This window comes from Caretta caretta, chromosome 1, assembly GCF_965140235.1.
Source record: "Caretta caretta isolate rCarCar2 chromosome 1, rCarCar1.hap1, whole genome shotgun sequence".
Taxonomy (NCBI): domain Eukaryota; kingdom Metazoa; phylum Chordata; order Testudines; family Cheloniidae; genus Caretta; species Caretta caretta.
This window is the reverse complement of record NC_134206.1, coordinates 254,256,580-254,272,473: the sequence shown is the minus strand read 5'-3', so window position 1 is coordinate 254,272,473 and position 15,894 is coordinate 254,256,580. Positions and strand designations below refer to the sequence as shown.

Below are 15,894 nucleotides of genomic sequence, written 5' to 3'. Positions count from 1 at the left end.
GCATGCGTGTGTGAACAGTCTGTGTTCTTATTTTACTAGTTCTACCACTTTATATTTATTCTCTGCTCCTTTAAAGATTGCGTCCTCTGTTTATCCCTAACCACTTCCTGGCTCAGAACTCTGCTAAACATAGAGAAATCTGTGCTCAGTAACAATTTTGGGCCAGATCCTCAGCTAGCATGAGCTGACATAATGTGGCTCCATTGACTGAAGTGGAGCTACACCCTGATTTACAGCAGCTCGTGATCTGGAATTGTAATTTGTGTGCAGCTCCATGTAACATAAGAATCAGATTTATGTATATATACATTATTAGTGAGTAGAGATATAAGTTTATGATTATAGAATATATATTGTTAAAAACTTGACCTGTGGAAACAAAACTGCTCTTCTGAATTAATATTTTGAGATGAGTGTGCTATTTCTAAAATATTTTTCAAGCCCCATTTACTTAGACTTTGATCATACTTACTGACTTAAAATTGCTGGTGCAGTTTTTCTTGTGTGAGTTTTCAAGAATGCAAAACAATGTGAATTTCCAAGCATAAAGGGCAGTCATACAGGCAATTAGGCAATTCTGGAAGTTAGCCAGCCCAGCTGCAGTTTGCTCTCTGAATCCAGAGTTTTTGTAGTCTCAGACTCCTAAATGCAGAAGCTGGCAAATGTAAAAACTTGGACACAGAAAAATACATGCAGAGTTTTAGCTTCTGTTAAGGTCCCTTCAGAAATTTGGCCGTTCAGGTATGCCTCTCATACTTTTACTTTTTGTTTTCAGGAAAGGAAGAGTTTAACTCTTCTGATGGTACTTAATTGGTCATGATTTGTGGATGATAATGATCTTTGTGGACTTTTTGTTACCTTCATTTGCTGGTAGTTCTTATTTAGTGGGGAATAAACTGAAAAAGAAAAATACAAGTCTAAAAGACCACTACTTCTGTGCACTTGAGGTGCTATTGAGTGACAGTTAACAAGAGAACAAATGTAGAACAAGTAACTTGCATCAGGAGGACTTTCTCTAATGTTTTTTCCATCACATCTACGGTGCTGCCATTGTCAATTAACATTACATAGAAATCAGTGGATTTCATACTGTACCGGATACTTTCAGTAGCACAGCAGGTGAACACTTCTTGAACTTGCCTGGAGAATTCATAAACGTTTAAATGGTTAGAAAAAGCCAATCTGAGATTTTTATGACTGAGACTGTGCTTCTGAAAAGCGGAAGCTGAGGTGATGAAGCACTGGTAGGAAGACTTATCTGTGTCCATTTTGCATTGCCAGGATATAAAAATGTCAAGGGATAATGTGTGCATGTTGTAATTTAAAACAAGAAAGCCTTGTCTACACTAAGACAAGTTAATGTCTGTCTAAGACAAGATAGTGTTACCTATTATAGCTGTTAGCACCAATAGTACAACTGTACTGGAGGTAGCAACCGTGTACACACCCACGTAGACAAGACTCGCATTTTTACCACTCCCATCCACACTGGCAACTTAGCACTGCTGCAGCTGCACCAGTGCTGTCTGATACTATAATACAGGGGGATTTTTATTTACTGTTGCGACCTATGAGACAAATTTTACCCTTGGCCAAACTCATTTCCTGTTGTCTTCACTGCAAGTTGCATGCACACATCCAAGAGAATATTATGGCCCGAAATAGTGCTACAGTAATTTTCCTAATTCATGAACATTTCCTGTATTCATGAACATCCTACCAATTTTTAAGACCTCTTTCTGGAGCTAACTGTGTAGCTGAAATACGCTTTAAAATGGATCATTTCATGTCATTTGCAAAAAGTACTGCAACTGGCTCTTCATCATAAAATGGTTTGTTGGTTTATTTCAAAGTATTATATCTTTTTTGGTACCTGAATGTTTGCTAATCCATACAGGATTTGTAAGACATTCATATGGGCTGTTCAAATCCTTTGGGACCTCAGGTGGCCCTACTGGTTGTGGTACCCTTGTGTCCCAGCTTCCCTAATGAAGAGGCAGCATCCCCTGGTAGGAGAGAAGCTAGAACCTAGAGATGTTCCTTCAGGGAAAGAAGCAGGAGTTGCACCTGACTTTCAAATGGCACATTTAAAGAGAGCAGAGTCCTAAAAATACTCCTGCTGCAGCTGCTAGGACAAAACTATTTCCCACTCTCTGAAGGATTGCGACAAACATGTACTTTCGTTTGCTTGTTTTTAGGGCTGTCAAGATTTAAAAAAATAATTGTGATTAATCACGCTGTTAATAATAGAATGTCAATTTAAATTTATTATAAATATTTTGAATGTTTTTCTATCAGTTTTCAAATACTGATTTCAATTACAACACAGAATACAAAGTGTACAGTGCTCACTTCATATTATTAGTTTTGATTACAAACATTTGCACTGTAAAAAGATAAACAAAAGAAATACTGCTTTTCAGTTCACCTCATACAAGTATTGTAGTGCAATTTCTTTATTGTGAAAAGTTTCAGAGTAACAGCCGTGTTAATCTGTATTCACAAAAAGAAAAGGAGTACTTGTGGCACCTTAGAGACTAACCAATTTATTTGAGCATAAGCTTTCGTGAGCTACAACTCAATGCACCCGATGAAGTGAGCTGCAGCTCACGAAAGCTTATGCTCAAATAAATTGGTTAGTCTCTAAGGTGCCACAAGTACTCCTTTTCTTTTATCGTGAAAGTGCAACTTACAAATGTAGAATTATTATTTTTTACATAACTGCGCTCAAAAACAAATCGGTATAAAACTTTAGAACGTATAAGTCAAAGCATGAAGGGGCATACGAATATTTAGCATATATGGCGTGTAAATACCTTGCAGCACTGGCTACAACAGTGCTATGTGAACACCTGATCTCACTTTCAGATCACATTGTAAATAAGAAGCAGGCAGCAATGTAAATGTAAACAAACTTGTTTGTCTTATCGATTGGCTGAACAAGAAGTAGGAGTTGAGTGGACAGTACTACAAAAATCTCCTGTTATGTGAGGGAAGAACTTTGGAACTGGGCTCAGCCACAGATGCCTTGAGTGCCTTGAACTAATGTCAGGTTTCAGAGGAACAGCCGTGTTAGTCTGTATTCGCAAAAAGAAAAGGAGTACTTGTGGCACCTTAGAGACTAACCAATTTATTTGAGCATGAGCTTAAAGCTCATGCTCAAATAAATTGGTTAGTCTCTAAGGTGCCACAAGTACTCCTTTTCTTTTTGAACTAATGTGACATTGAACATAGTGTCAAGTCTATTGACATTTGTCATTCTTAGAAAACATTTTAATTTTCCTGCAAGAATAATAGATGAAAAAATTAGAAGTTAGAGGGCATATTCTAGAAACTTGTGGCAGGAATGGCTAGATTTTGCTAAGAGTCTGTTTCAAATATAAGATTTCATGGTTTGTCGATCATAGGTAGGAATAATGACTGCAGATTTTGTTACGCCTTTTTGTAACAAGCAGTGCATGTACATGCAGAGACTTCTGCTGATGAAATAATAAAGGAGGCAGTAACAATACCAAGTGATATTTGTATGCAAAGAAGTATGGTCTTACTAAATTGTAGATTATATGAACAAGGTGGAAAAATGGATCATTTATTTTATTCCATTATATTGTTGGGACAGAAAGACATTATTGCTTTAAAAATCAAAACTAACATTGGCTAAGAAAGAGTAAGACAGAAGTACATGTAGCAACATATCTCTTCTGCATCCTAAAATGTAGTTTGCTTTAACTCTTGTTGACAGGCTTATCAACGTAAGCTAAAGCTAGCCCTGATAGGTCAGAGTATTTTTGGTCAAGAAGTCTATAGACACCTGCAGAAAGAGGGCCATAAAGTCGTGGGAGTGTTCACCATTCCAGACGTGAATGGGAAAGCTGACCCTTTGGGTAAGTATAATCAATCACAGCGTAAGTATTATCATCGGGCGTAAGCACAGTTAAGTTGCTTCTCCATGAGAGGGCATTGTCTTTATGGCAGTCATTTGTACGTATAGCCAGATATATAAATCTTTGCCATGTTTTTTGGCATAATAAAATAATTAACCTGGTATGCTTATATCAGTGTTCAGTTAAATTCTATCTAGAGTTAATTGTCATGGGCTATACCGCCACCTTACAATCTGCCCCATTTAAAGAGCATCTCATAGTTGCATTGCCCCAGGAACAGCTTGAGAAGCAGTGTGTGATTCAGAGCATCCTGCTCTGGGGAGGAACTAAATTGCTGGGGTGCCAGGCCTATATTCACCCCAGAATGTCATCTGGTTTGCTGGCATAGCTGTGTTGTCTGGCACATTGAGAAGGCATGGAGCCAAGACTCTGCCTGTTCTTGGCCCCCGATCTCTCCTGACTACCTGTATGGTCTGGAGATGAAATAGCAGCTCTACAAATCCTGCTTCCCGTTGCGCACTGCAGCTTATGGCACAAGCAGACCATTCAAGAGAGTAAAGGGACAATTTATCTCCATTGCATAGGCATATAGGTATGTTCTAGTTCTTTAGAAGTAATAGTTGCTGACTGATCATATTTAGTAGTGTACTTGTGCAGTATAATTCTGGGACTGAGTCTGGAGTAACAAAGGAGTTGCTTTGAAATGGCTGTCTTAATTATAACTTTATTTTTCTCCAGGGTGCCACAACAGTTAGTTAATAAGATTAACAATTACAACCACCAAAACAGGATTAACCTTGGTGGCTAATCAGAATTTTAAATTACATTTAATAAACTGTTTCCAGTCACTCAGTATTCCCTGACATGTTGTTACAGGAATTTTATTAAGGAAAAGTCAACCATAAATATTGCTTATTCAGGCAGTAACCATTCCCAAACTTGGGTATTGCTTTTCAAGTTTATTAAATTCTATAGTCTGTCTCATTTAAAATAAAATTACAAAGCTTTTCACAGGTAGGAAGAATTAGGTGAGTTCTACTAGCTTAATAACAGATAATTCAGTTAGCTATGGGAAGGTACTATAGAGAATTGTTGCAATACTATGCAACCTAAGCAGTACTCCCTTGGGCAAAACTTTCATTGATGTCAATCAGTTATTTATTTTGGCTTGGCCATAAAATTGGTTTATTGTACACTAGGTGATGAAAAATTGGTTTGGCTGATAGTTTGCTGCATTTTACACTCAGATGATTAAAAAATAGTTTCAATTTTAAAGTGGAATTTGATGATGATATAGTATGGCCAGTCAGCTGAGATTTCATTTCTAAAAGCAGAGGCAATACATGTGCAAGGACTACAGTTCAAAGAAGTTTGTAAGGATTTACATCACACGTGCATGATACTTCCAATATGCAGTGTGAAATACATGCCTAAATATCTTCTGAAGGCTACTTTAATATCATCAAGATTTATTGGGTAAAACTCCACTTTTTATTTATAAAATGAAGAGATTTATAGACTTAAATTAAATGAGATGGATTCTCTGGTCCACTAAGGCCACATTGTGCTTCATCTCCTGTCTCTCAGGTTTTTTTAAATGCAAATGTGTCAAGGTGTAGTGCGGGCTCAGAAGGGTTCCTCTCGCAAGCCTTAATGGCCTGTACGCTCTATTACAATAGATTCTACAACATAGTGGACCATGTGTCCTACCCTAATTGGTGGGGTATTGGGTAAGTCGTGCAATGGGATTTATCTACTGTATAATAAATTCTGTTGCCCCCATTTAATGTATTTATTTCTTCTCTCCTTTGAAGTTATTCATGAATATGGTTTTCTTCTTCATTTGTAACTATAGAGATGGAAGATTACACAGTGGGCCTCAGAAAATATATTTTAGGGGAGATGTCTGTGATCATTTGAACCAGATAGCAAGATACCACTGACTGCAATGAATCTTAGGTAGTTGTATTGAAAGTCTTGTACAGCACTGCTGAAGTGGAAAATTAAGTTCTGTGAAACCAAACTTATTCCAGATAGATAAGATTATTAGACAAGACATGAAATGTCACGGTTAGTTAATAATATTCATCATTCCATTCTGGTTTTATAGGTGCTTAATACATAGACCATAAAAATGAATTTAATGATGGATGCAGCATGAGCTGCATTGCTGAGAGATCAGAACATAGCTTCTTGTTTATTCTTTGTCCTTACATTTCTGTTCTTGACTGAATACACACACAGAAGTGGTACTGTCGTCAGTTAACTGCATACACATATCTTCAGAAGAACTCTCACCCTTGTTTCCAGAGAGGCTTGCTGCCACTTGAGTCAAGGAGGAAACTCTGTTAGTTGTTTGCTGTTGTAGCAATAGTGCGCATAGCCTTTTTCCAGGCCAGCCATTGGTGGGCAAAACAGTGATGAATCGATGAACAGGTGGGTAGATCTAATTCTGTACAATGCAGGACAGCAGTGTGCAAACATAAGCATGCATGTTCACACACTAGAGAAACGGAGCACATTGTAACGCCAAAAGGATTGTTTTTTTTCCCCCAGGTCTACGAGGCAGACTAAAAATTGGGGTAGGGGTGGTGAATACCATTCTGCTCCCTATGTAAAGGATTTTCTTTTCCCTTCTCTGTGTCTTTAGGACTGTCATCATCTCATTAGTCATAAGGCCATAGTGATTTTTTTCCTTTGGAGTTCTATAAGAATTTATCTACCCTAGGGATCGGCAACCTTTGGCACACGGCCCACCAGGGCAAGCCCCTGGTGGGCCAGGCCGGTTTGTTTACCTGCCGTGTCCACAGGTTCTGCCGTTTGCGGCTCCCACTGGCCACGGTTCGGCGCTCCAGGCCAGTTGGGGCTGCAGGAAGTGGTGGCAACCACACTGTCTTCCCGCAGCCCCCATTGGCCTGGAGCGGTGAACCACGGCTAGTGGGAGCTGCGATCGGCCGAAGCTGCAGACGCAGCAGGTAAACAAACCAGCTCGGCCCGCCAGGGGGTTTACCCTGGTGGGCCGCATGCCAAGGGTTGCCAATCCCTGATCTATCCTCACAGGACCTTCTTACCGTGCACATAAAATTCACCTGGACTGAGATTTCCTTGCTAGAGGAAAAGACTAGGATATGCAGAATCTTGTGCCCCCCGCACACACACACTATGCTAAAATAACATTATTAAGTTTGCACAGTCATTTACTCAAAAGTTAGGAAATGCAGAATGAAGATGGCCTGTGCAATCTTAATTTGGCCCCATTGTGTGTATGCATTATGATACAGTCTTTAATTACATGATTCCATGTTATTTTTTCCTTCTCCATTCAGTGCACAGACTGGACAGTGCTAATTTATTGAGCAGCTATTCAATATTTTATTTTCTCCTTGTTGTTCAGTGTGTGGCCTCAGGCCTTATTTACCAAACATTATTCAAACTCTGTTATGAAGACAGAATTATTAATTTCCGCATGGGTTCTTCTATGGCACGCATCACTATCATATCTGAGTGCTTCACAAAGGGTACTGTCTTTTTTCATAACACCCCTGTGAGATGAGGGAGCATCATTATCCCCATTTTGCAGATAGGGAACTAAAACACAGACAATAAAGTCAAAAGTATCCACTAATTTTGGGTATCCAATCTGACACACATAGGACCTGATTTTTCAGAGTACTTAGCATTATATAGTCCGTAATATGTTCAAAACACAGCTCCCATTTGGGAAACTGCTGATTTATTTTTATTGAAAAAATGTGACTCGGTTTCCCTTCTCACCTTGTATTGTTACCTGCTGGTGTGAAGGGTTTAATTTCTTTCTTAAAATTAGGAAAGCAGTGCAGTAAGAGAAGTCATATAAGCATGAATGAACTATCAGGAACTGTCAACCTGTGAAATGAGCTGTAGAAGCATGGAATATTCAAAGATCACTTTATTAGCTTTATAAATGTCATATGTAGCTTTATGGGCTAGTAATAGTGTTCTAGCCCAGTGAGGGAGTTGCAGGGTCTTGCAGGAATTAAAATCACCAGGGCAGGGGGGTAGGTAACAAGTCTGAAGAAGTCTCATTCTTGGAGAAAATCGCGTATTCTAGTTTGTCCTAGTTCCAGAGACTGCCTGACAAAGAACTGAAAATGATATAAAATGACCAACTTGACATGGGAAGGGGCCTCTCTCATCCAATCCAAGAACTGGCATGAGACTGTGACCAATGGAACCAGGTCCTGCGAGTGGACCTGAAGTTTTAAAACATGCCAGGTCTCCATGTGGAAGAGGGGTAACACCTAGTTAGTTTGATATTCACACAATCTGTTTATTGTTTTTAAGGTATGTTTTCTCTTCAGTGCTTTTGTTCTGAATAAATAATAATTTCCTTTATGAAGGCTGGCTGGTCCTTGCTTAACTCTGTCATTGCTTCTGAGAGAACAGGACTGAAGGTGCTGAACTAAAGTCAGACCTGATCAGATATTCACAGGGAATTGCAGGAAGAATTGAAGCCTAAATCCCTGGTCTAGAGGGAGAGAGTTGTGGGCCTCTGCCCTAAGAGAGGAGATGGTTAGAGGCTTGAGGTCTAAGTTGGGTGCCCTCAAGGAGCCCAGCACAGGGTCAGGGGTGCTGTTACTTTGGGAACTGTGACACCACTAACTATAGTTACAGCTGTGAGTGCTTGGCACTTCTGAAACTCAGATTGTGAAATCTTTTTATTTACTTATTACCATTGTTGTTGGTTTTGTATTATTTTCTCTGGAATCTGGACCTCAACTATACTTTGACCAAGAAATCTGGACCTTGACAAAAAATAATTTATTAACCCTGGTTTAACTATTATGCCAACCTTCTCCCTTGATGGCCTCCTACGTGATGATACTTGCTCCTTTGTTTGTGAAACAGTTGTCCCTCTTACTGTGCTCTTTCTCCCTGAAATTTTAGCCTTTCCACATGCTATTTCTCTTACTGGAGTATGAGATTCACTATGTAATACTAAAAGGAACTTGGCACCCTGGAGACTGTTTAGTTTGTCACAACCAAGGTCTCATAGCTCACCTTCCTTTCTGTATGTTAAGTTGTGATTGTTTTGTAGAAAGAAGGGGGGTTAGGCTTGAGTTTGAGTTCAAACCCTGGGTTTGCATTGCAATATAGATGTACCTACTGAAACTCCCTCTTGACCCAGGTTCAGCTCCACCCCCTTAATTGGCCTGACTGGGGGCACCTGTTCTGGCATAGAGGTGCTAAACCTACTTTAATCACTGAAGCCAGCCAGCCACCCTGTGACAAGTACCATAAAGTAGTTGTTTGTGGTGCTATATAGTAAGAGTAACAGGCTCCCCACGACAAAGGTATCTGAATTCTGTGGGCACAGGTTAGTATATACAGGGCAATAGAGTACAATGGCATTTTAGCATCAATACAAAGAAGCCATTTTTTATTTAATTATCTGATTGATTTGTCATACTATGTCATCCTTATTTGTTACATTTTAATTTTTAATGTAACATACTTTTTTTTTTTTTTTAATGATGTATTTTTCTTGTTTTTTAGCACTGGCAGCAGAGAAAGATGGCACTCCTGTTTTTAAGTTCCCCAGATGGAGAGTTAAGGGCAAGCCTAACCGGGAAGTAGTTGAAGCCTACAAATCAGTTGGAGCAGATCTAAATGTACTTCCATTCTGTACACAGTTCATCCCTATGGATGTTATTGACAGTCCTAAGCATGGATCAATTATCTACCATCCATCCATCCTTCCCCGCCACAGAGGAGCTTCAGCTATCAATTGGTGAGATGATTTATTTTTTTACCAAAAAGCCCCAAAGCTATTTAGATTTCCCATATCTCTGAAAGATACAGAGACCAGATCCTCAACTGATTTAAACTGGCATCATTCTATTGACTTTGACTGAGCTGCCTTATTGAAGGTTTGGCCCATGGACTCAGTGTAATTTTTGCTGATTTTTTTTAACCAGTTTTGTTACTCAGTGTTCTACTGAGATTGCTGTTATGAATCATGTTCCTAGTATGTTTTCACTCACATAACTCTATTCAGTATATAAAAAGAAAGAGGTGAACACTTAATGAAGGAAATTGAAACAGGTTTAGATATGTGCCTTACATATCTGTGTAAGGTTTCACATATCTGTAAACTTTTATTATATCTGTAAACAAGCCCTGCTTGTCCTTCCTTATGTCATGCCTTCTTTCAGTTCAAACACATAGGGGTGCACTTTTACTGCTGAATGAGGAGGTTTAGTAACATATCTTCCGCTGCTAATCGTCGTTAAGTAGTTAAATCCACCATAATTAGAATTCACTGAAGACTTATACCCTCTATTATAGCACATCAGTGCTGCTGCCATATCTGCGAGGCAACTCTTCTCTTCTGTTGGACGTTCTGTTTCAGGTTGCCAGAGCCAGTAATATGACAAGCTTAGGTATTTTTGCTAGTATTTCCAGAGACCGAGAATCTCACTTCTGCAGTGCAGTCACCTCTTTGCCCACATTATAGTTTTCCAAATCCACCAACTTGCAATCATTACAGCTTTTGCTGTTGTTCTGTGAAGCCGCAAAAACTAAGGTGGGAGGCTGCCAAGGAACATTTAGATCATGCAGGAAATAATGTTGGTGATTTATATACAGCCAAATGTTTAAGAGGTGTTCACTAATTTTGTGTGTCAGTTTTGAGCCACACAAGTAGAGACAATTGTGCCTAATTTCCAGCAGTGTGGAGGGCCTGTAGCTCCAAAGGGGAATTGGGACCTGTGTGGCTAACATTCTTTCAAAATTCAGGACCAGATTCTGAAATGATGTAAATTTACCATAGTTCCATTGAAGACAATAACTGGATATGATGTTCCTATTCACTTAATAGGAATAGGACTGTTGTGTAGCATTGCTGTGCTTTGTTAAACAGTTGTCATGTTCCACCCTGGAAATACATTTTAGTAGTAAGCCACCTCTGTTTCTCTTACCTACCTCTCAGATATATTGTGAAGCTTATTTAGTTAATTTTAAGTAACTGACTTGGAGATGTTCATGAAAAAGACTGTGTAGAACCACAGTCATTAGTACTATTTTGTTTTGTTAGTACTGATGGTTCCAACTTGTAAATGGTATCACATCCCACTGCAGAACTTCTGTGCCATTTGTTGTACCATTTATAATTAATTTAAAATTTAGCACAATAAACTATGAAACAAAAATGACTGGACTGCAAAGCATAAGACATTGGCTACAGCCTTGCTTATGTCATTGTGTGTACACATCAGCAGAGTCAAGCCTGTAGCTCCTTGAATAATAGCAATGAAGTGACTGTACTAAGAAAGCTGATTAGACTCCACACACATGCATCTCCATATTGTGCCTGTATCAGGCATATGAACTATCAAATGGACTGATATTTGTGACTAAGGTCATTCCCTCTATATTTATTCTAAAATATTCTATTGGCAGGACTTTAATTCAAGGAGATAAAAAAGCAGGGTTTACTATTTTCTGGGCTGATGATGGTCTGGATACTGGACCAATTCTTCTGCAACGGGAATGTGATGTAGGACGGAACGATACCGTGGATGACTTATATAATAATTTTCTTTTCCCAGAAGGCATAAAAGCTATGGTAAGTCTGCCTGTGCTGAATACAGAAATTTTAAAAGGAAAAATCTGGCATAGTTAATCCTCTTGGAATTTGAAGATAAATGAAATATAATTAGATACTAAAGAAATTGGAATATACTGGGCCAGATCTTCAGCTGGAGTAATTCCATTGACTTCAATGGAGCTATGCACATTCACACCACTGGAGGCCCACAATATTTTGAGTAGGGGATAAATCCTGCTCCCTCTGAAGTCAATGAGCCAAATTCATCTCTGATGTAACTCCTTTGACTTCAATAGAGTTACACCTGCATTGAATTTGCCCTGTTTTAAACTGGACTAATCAGCAGCAAATAGTTTATAGCATCATAGAAAACAGAGACTTGGAGCTTTCAAATTAAAAAAATGAAAATTTGAGACAACATTTCTGTTAGAGCTTCCTTTGTTCTGTTATTTAAAAAAAGGTGACTGTTTCCACATGTCACAGAAGGCACAAAGACAATTGTAGTTTGACAGTGTCCCCAGCGGAAATTAACTCTTCTGTACCTTGCTAATATCTGAGCACCACAGCCTGTAGATCTTTACTCACAGGAGTAATCCCATTGAAATCAGTGAGATGACGCAGGGGATTAAGGATTTGCAGGTCTGGGCTCTGTTGTTTAGCAAAATTGCCAGAACCTTATTTTACTTGTGGATCAGGAAGTCAAATTTAAACCTAAAAGTGTGGACTTTGGTGTGTGTGCTGGTGCATCACACATACACACAAAACATAACAGAAAACATAATTTGTTTTTAAAAAGTGCTATGTGCATGGAACAGTTGAGAAATCCCCTCCTCCTTTCCTGTTGAATATTGGCAGGGATTTACACAGGAATCTGCCAAGTAATTGCTGTTTTTGCAAACTGTTAAAAACAGAAAGGCTGAATGTAATATATAGGGTCATATTCTGCCCTCAGCTAGGCCTCAATCCTGCAAGGATTATGCAAGTGCTTAGCTTTATTCACTGTGAGTGAGTAATGCTCTTGATGTGAATGGGCCTGCGGTGTATAAAGTTAGCAAATGCACAAGTCTTTGCAGGATCAGTCCCTTACACTTCAGCAACCCTGGATTAAAAAATAAATAAGGAGCCAAGTCCTGTACCCTACATAGGAAAAACTTCTACTGACTCTAATAAGTATAACTGAGGGCAGAGCATGTGTAAACAAAGAGAAAAATTGGCCTATTGGAGCAATTAAAACTGCTTTTTTCCTGTTTAGGTAGAAGCTGTCCAGCTAATTGCTGATGGTAAAGCTCCTCAGATGCCTCAGCCTGAAGAAGGGGCAACATATGAAGGGATCCAGAAGAAAGAAAATGCAGAGGTACTGTTGTGTTAACAACACTGTGTTGCTAATAACAATGTAGTTCCACTTTATGTTCAATGTGCCAAAAGATCTCTGGAGTATTGGTACTACTCCAGTGGAAGTCGATGAGAATTGTCGCTTTGACTTTAGTGTGTGGAGGACCATGTCCTAATTAGCAAGAACAAGTCTGACACAAATAGAAAGTGCAGAAATATTTTATCATTCTGACTTGTTCTCTACAAGCTCTAGTCGTAGAAATTATTGCTCCAAAAATAGATTAAGGGGCTAATTGCACAAACTTGTCTGAGTATAGTTAGTGCCACACACAGTGTCTTTAAAGACAGTGTGTTGTGGTACTAAATACTCTCTCTGAACTAATTATGTGTTAACCAGGTCAGATGTGAAGTCTGGAGCATACAACTCAGGAGCAGTGCGTAGGAGATATGCATGTAGTAAAATGCCCATCCTGCCTGAGAGAGAGAGATGAGATCTAATGGAGTGTATATACGAGCAGGAGCCAGGGTCTTCTGCATTCTAATCCCAGCTCTGATTTCCGCTCAGGCCTTGAGCAAGTTACGGAACCTCTCTGCGTCTGTTTTTATTATTATTACTGTCAAACAAATATGCTCTGTACTTCCATGTTCACTTTTGATTACATTTTAACAAAGTACCTGGATCAGGGAGTCTCAAACTCTGATCCATGAACCTTTCATGATCTGCAAAATACTTATTGGTGCTACAGAGAGAGCTAGGAGATCACATAGTATTGGTTTCTTCTCTTTGCTTTCAGCTGTTTTTACAGATGTCTAGCCTCTTCTTTGCAATAAATAAATAAATAAACAAGACTGTTCCTTAAAAGCTGCTGAAACCAAGAAGGAGAAAGATTATCTGCATAGGAGAAGGATTACAAGAGGTAACAGGAACAGGCCTTAAGGACAGGTGCCATCAGCAGGACCTGCAGCCAGAGAAGAGGCAAGAGATGCCAAGGAATTCGCAGAAGAGAGGGGAGGAGGGAATTGAGCAGCATGGGCAAAGGAAAAGTTGGCAGAGAAGCATTTTCAGAGAAATAGGGGGAGAGCGAACAGAACTGATGGGAGGAGAAGATAAATAAAAAGCAATAGTAGACTGTGATTCCCTTTTCTGAGAACAGCGCAAACCCAAGAGCTGCTTGGTTGGTTTGTGTTCTTTCCTATCCCAGGATTTGGTTCTGCAAGTGCCAAGAGACCATATGGTTCCTCATGGCCATCACTCATGAAACTTAATCTTCTGTTGAGTCTTTGATAGAGTACTCTGCACAGTAAGGGCCTGCTCCTGCTCCCATTTCAATCATTTCAAGTTTGCCATTTACTTCAGAGGGAGAGCGTTCAGACTCAAGTTACATAATTTAAAATGGATCTTGTATTTTACAAATAAATATTACAACTACTTCTAATGACTAGTGTTCTGTTGGTATTTTAAAATATGGTGTTATTCCTCAAGGACCTAATCCATAGCCTCCCGAGACTGATGGAAAGGATTCCATTGACTTCATGGACTGTTGGATCTGGCTTCTATGAATTTGAAAGCACCTAAGGGACTTAAGAGCACAAATCTTATTGAAAGTAAATGAGACCTGTGTTCCTAAGTCACTTAGATGGATCTGAAAATCCCACCCTCCATTCTTTTCACTAATAAAAAGGGAGAGGCTTATTCAGTGATTCCTCCTCTGTATTCACAGGGTAGAATGATACTTTTTGATATATTTTAAATTATTAATATCTTAAGATATTGAATCCCTTTCCTCCCAAATTTCTGGATGAATTCCACGGAGATGTAATAGATCCCTAGGCAAAGCTCTTATGCCCTGGCTTCAGCTTTTTATATTTAGCAACATAATGTCCTATCTAGGATCATCTACACAGTTGCTGTTTCTTAGTATTCTTAATATATCCGACTGCCTGGAAAAAGGCAGTTGGATTAGACCTTCTTCCCCCGCCCCCCGAACAAATAGCACTGGACTTTCTGCCAGAAAGAGATTTCATGCTGGGAAAATTTAATTCTCCGTCAAACAGATGGAGTTTTAAATACGTTTTTTTTTTAAATTATCTATATAAGGACTATAATGGGAACATATTTTATATGGTTTGTTCATGCCGGACCAGTTGTATAATAAGCTTCCTTGCTTTTTCTACCTATTTAAGCAGGGACCTTATCCAAGGCTGGGAAAGCCACCATAAATTATATAGAGTGCTATCTGTGACTCCTCCATTATTTTTGCTACAACAGTGCAAACTATTGATAACAGGAGGTGTAAAAAAACCAGCATAGCAAAGCTTTCAATCTGTAGCCTCTATAGACAGTCTTTGTATAAAATGCTGCCTACTGCCTTTTTCTGCCTAAAAAGTTATTGACTAACATTTTTGAAGAGACACACAGATCTACAGGTGAATTTCCCAAAATGATCCCAGATCTAGAAAGATAATTATCTTGGATCATATTCTGGTTGTCCCCATACACTGCTGGACATCATGGACACCAGCAAAACAGGGTAAGGAAGGATGGCTGAGTCCTAGCTGTTCTGATAATCCCCCCCGGGAAGATGCATATTAGACCAGGCACACTGGAGGGGTGCTGCTGAGGATGACGCAAGGAAAAACAAAAGGAGTTCTTGTGGTACCTTAGAGACTAACAAATTTATTAGTCTCTAAGGTGCCACAAGTACTTGTTTTCTTTTTACGGATACAAACTAACATGGCTGCTACTCTGAAACCTGTCAAGGAAAAACGAGGACTGTTGTTTAACTTAAATGATGCATGTAAAATTAAAATGAGTTATTAAGGAAGCCTTAGAGTCGTTTAGTTTTATTTATCTATTATTGTAGAGTTATGACACTTGTTAAATTTGTGTCTGTGGTCCCAACCCTGTTCTCCTCACTCAGACTCAGTTCATTGCGAGTTCTGCCTGAGTAAGGAGAGCTGGATGAGGCAATGTTTTCTTTTCTCTGTTGTAAAACTGTGTTGTCATCAGCTTATAACATAGCTGTAAAATGTTCTCTGAGTTTAAACTAGAGAGACCACTGAATATCATGGGCTTGGTTCTGTAATAAA

General features: G+C 39.1%; 1 protein-coding gene across 1 annotated transcript in view; it reads left to right on the top strand.

The window, feature by feature from the left end:
- Nucleotides 1-15,894, top strand: part of ALDH1L2 (aldehyde dehydrogenase 1 family member L2) — a 52,026-nt gene that overhangs the window by 7,206 nt on the left and 28,926 nt on the right. Inside the window, exons 2-5 of the mRNA XM_048831906.2 lie at nucleotides 3,743-3,884; nucleotides 9,420-9,654; nucleotides 11,325-11,490; nucleotides 12,725-12,826. Coding sequence (XP_048687863.1) covers nucleotides 3,743-3,884; nucleotides 9,420-9,654; nucleotides 11,325-11,490; nucleotides 12,725-12,826 — 645 coding nt within the window. The remainder of the gene's footprint in view (nucleotides 1-3,742; nucleotides 3,885-9,419; nucleotides 9,655-11,324; nucleotides 11,491-12,724; nucleotides 12,827-15,894) is intronic.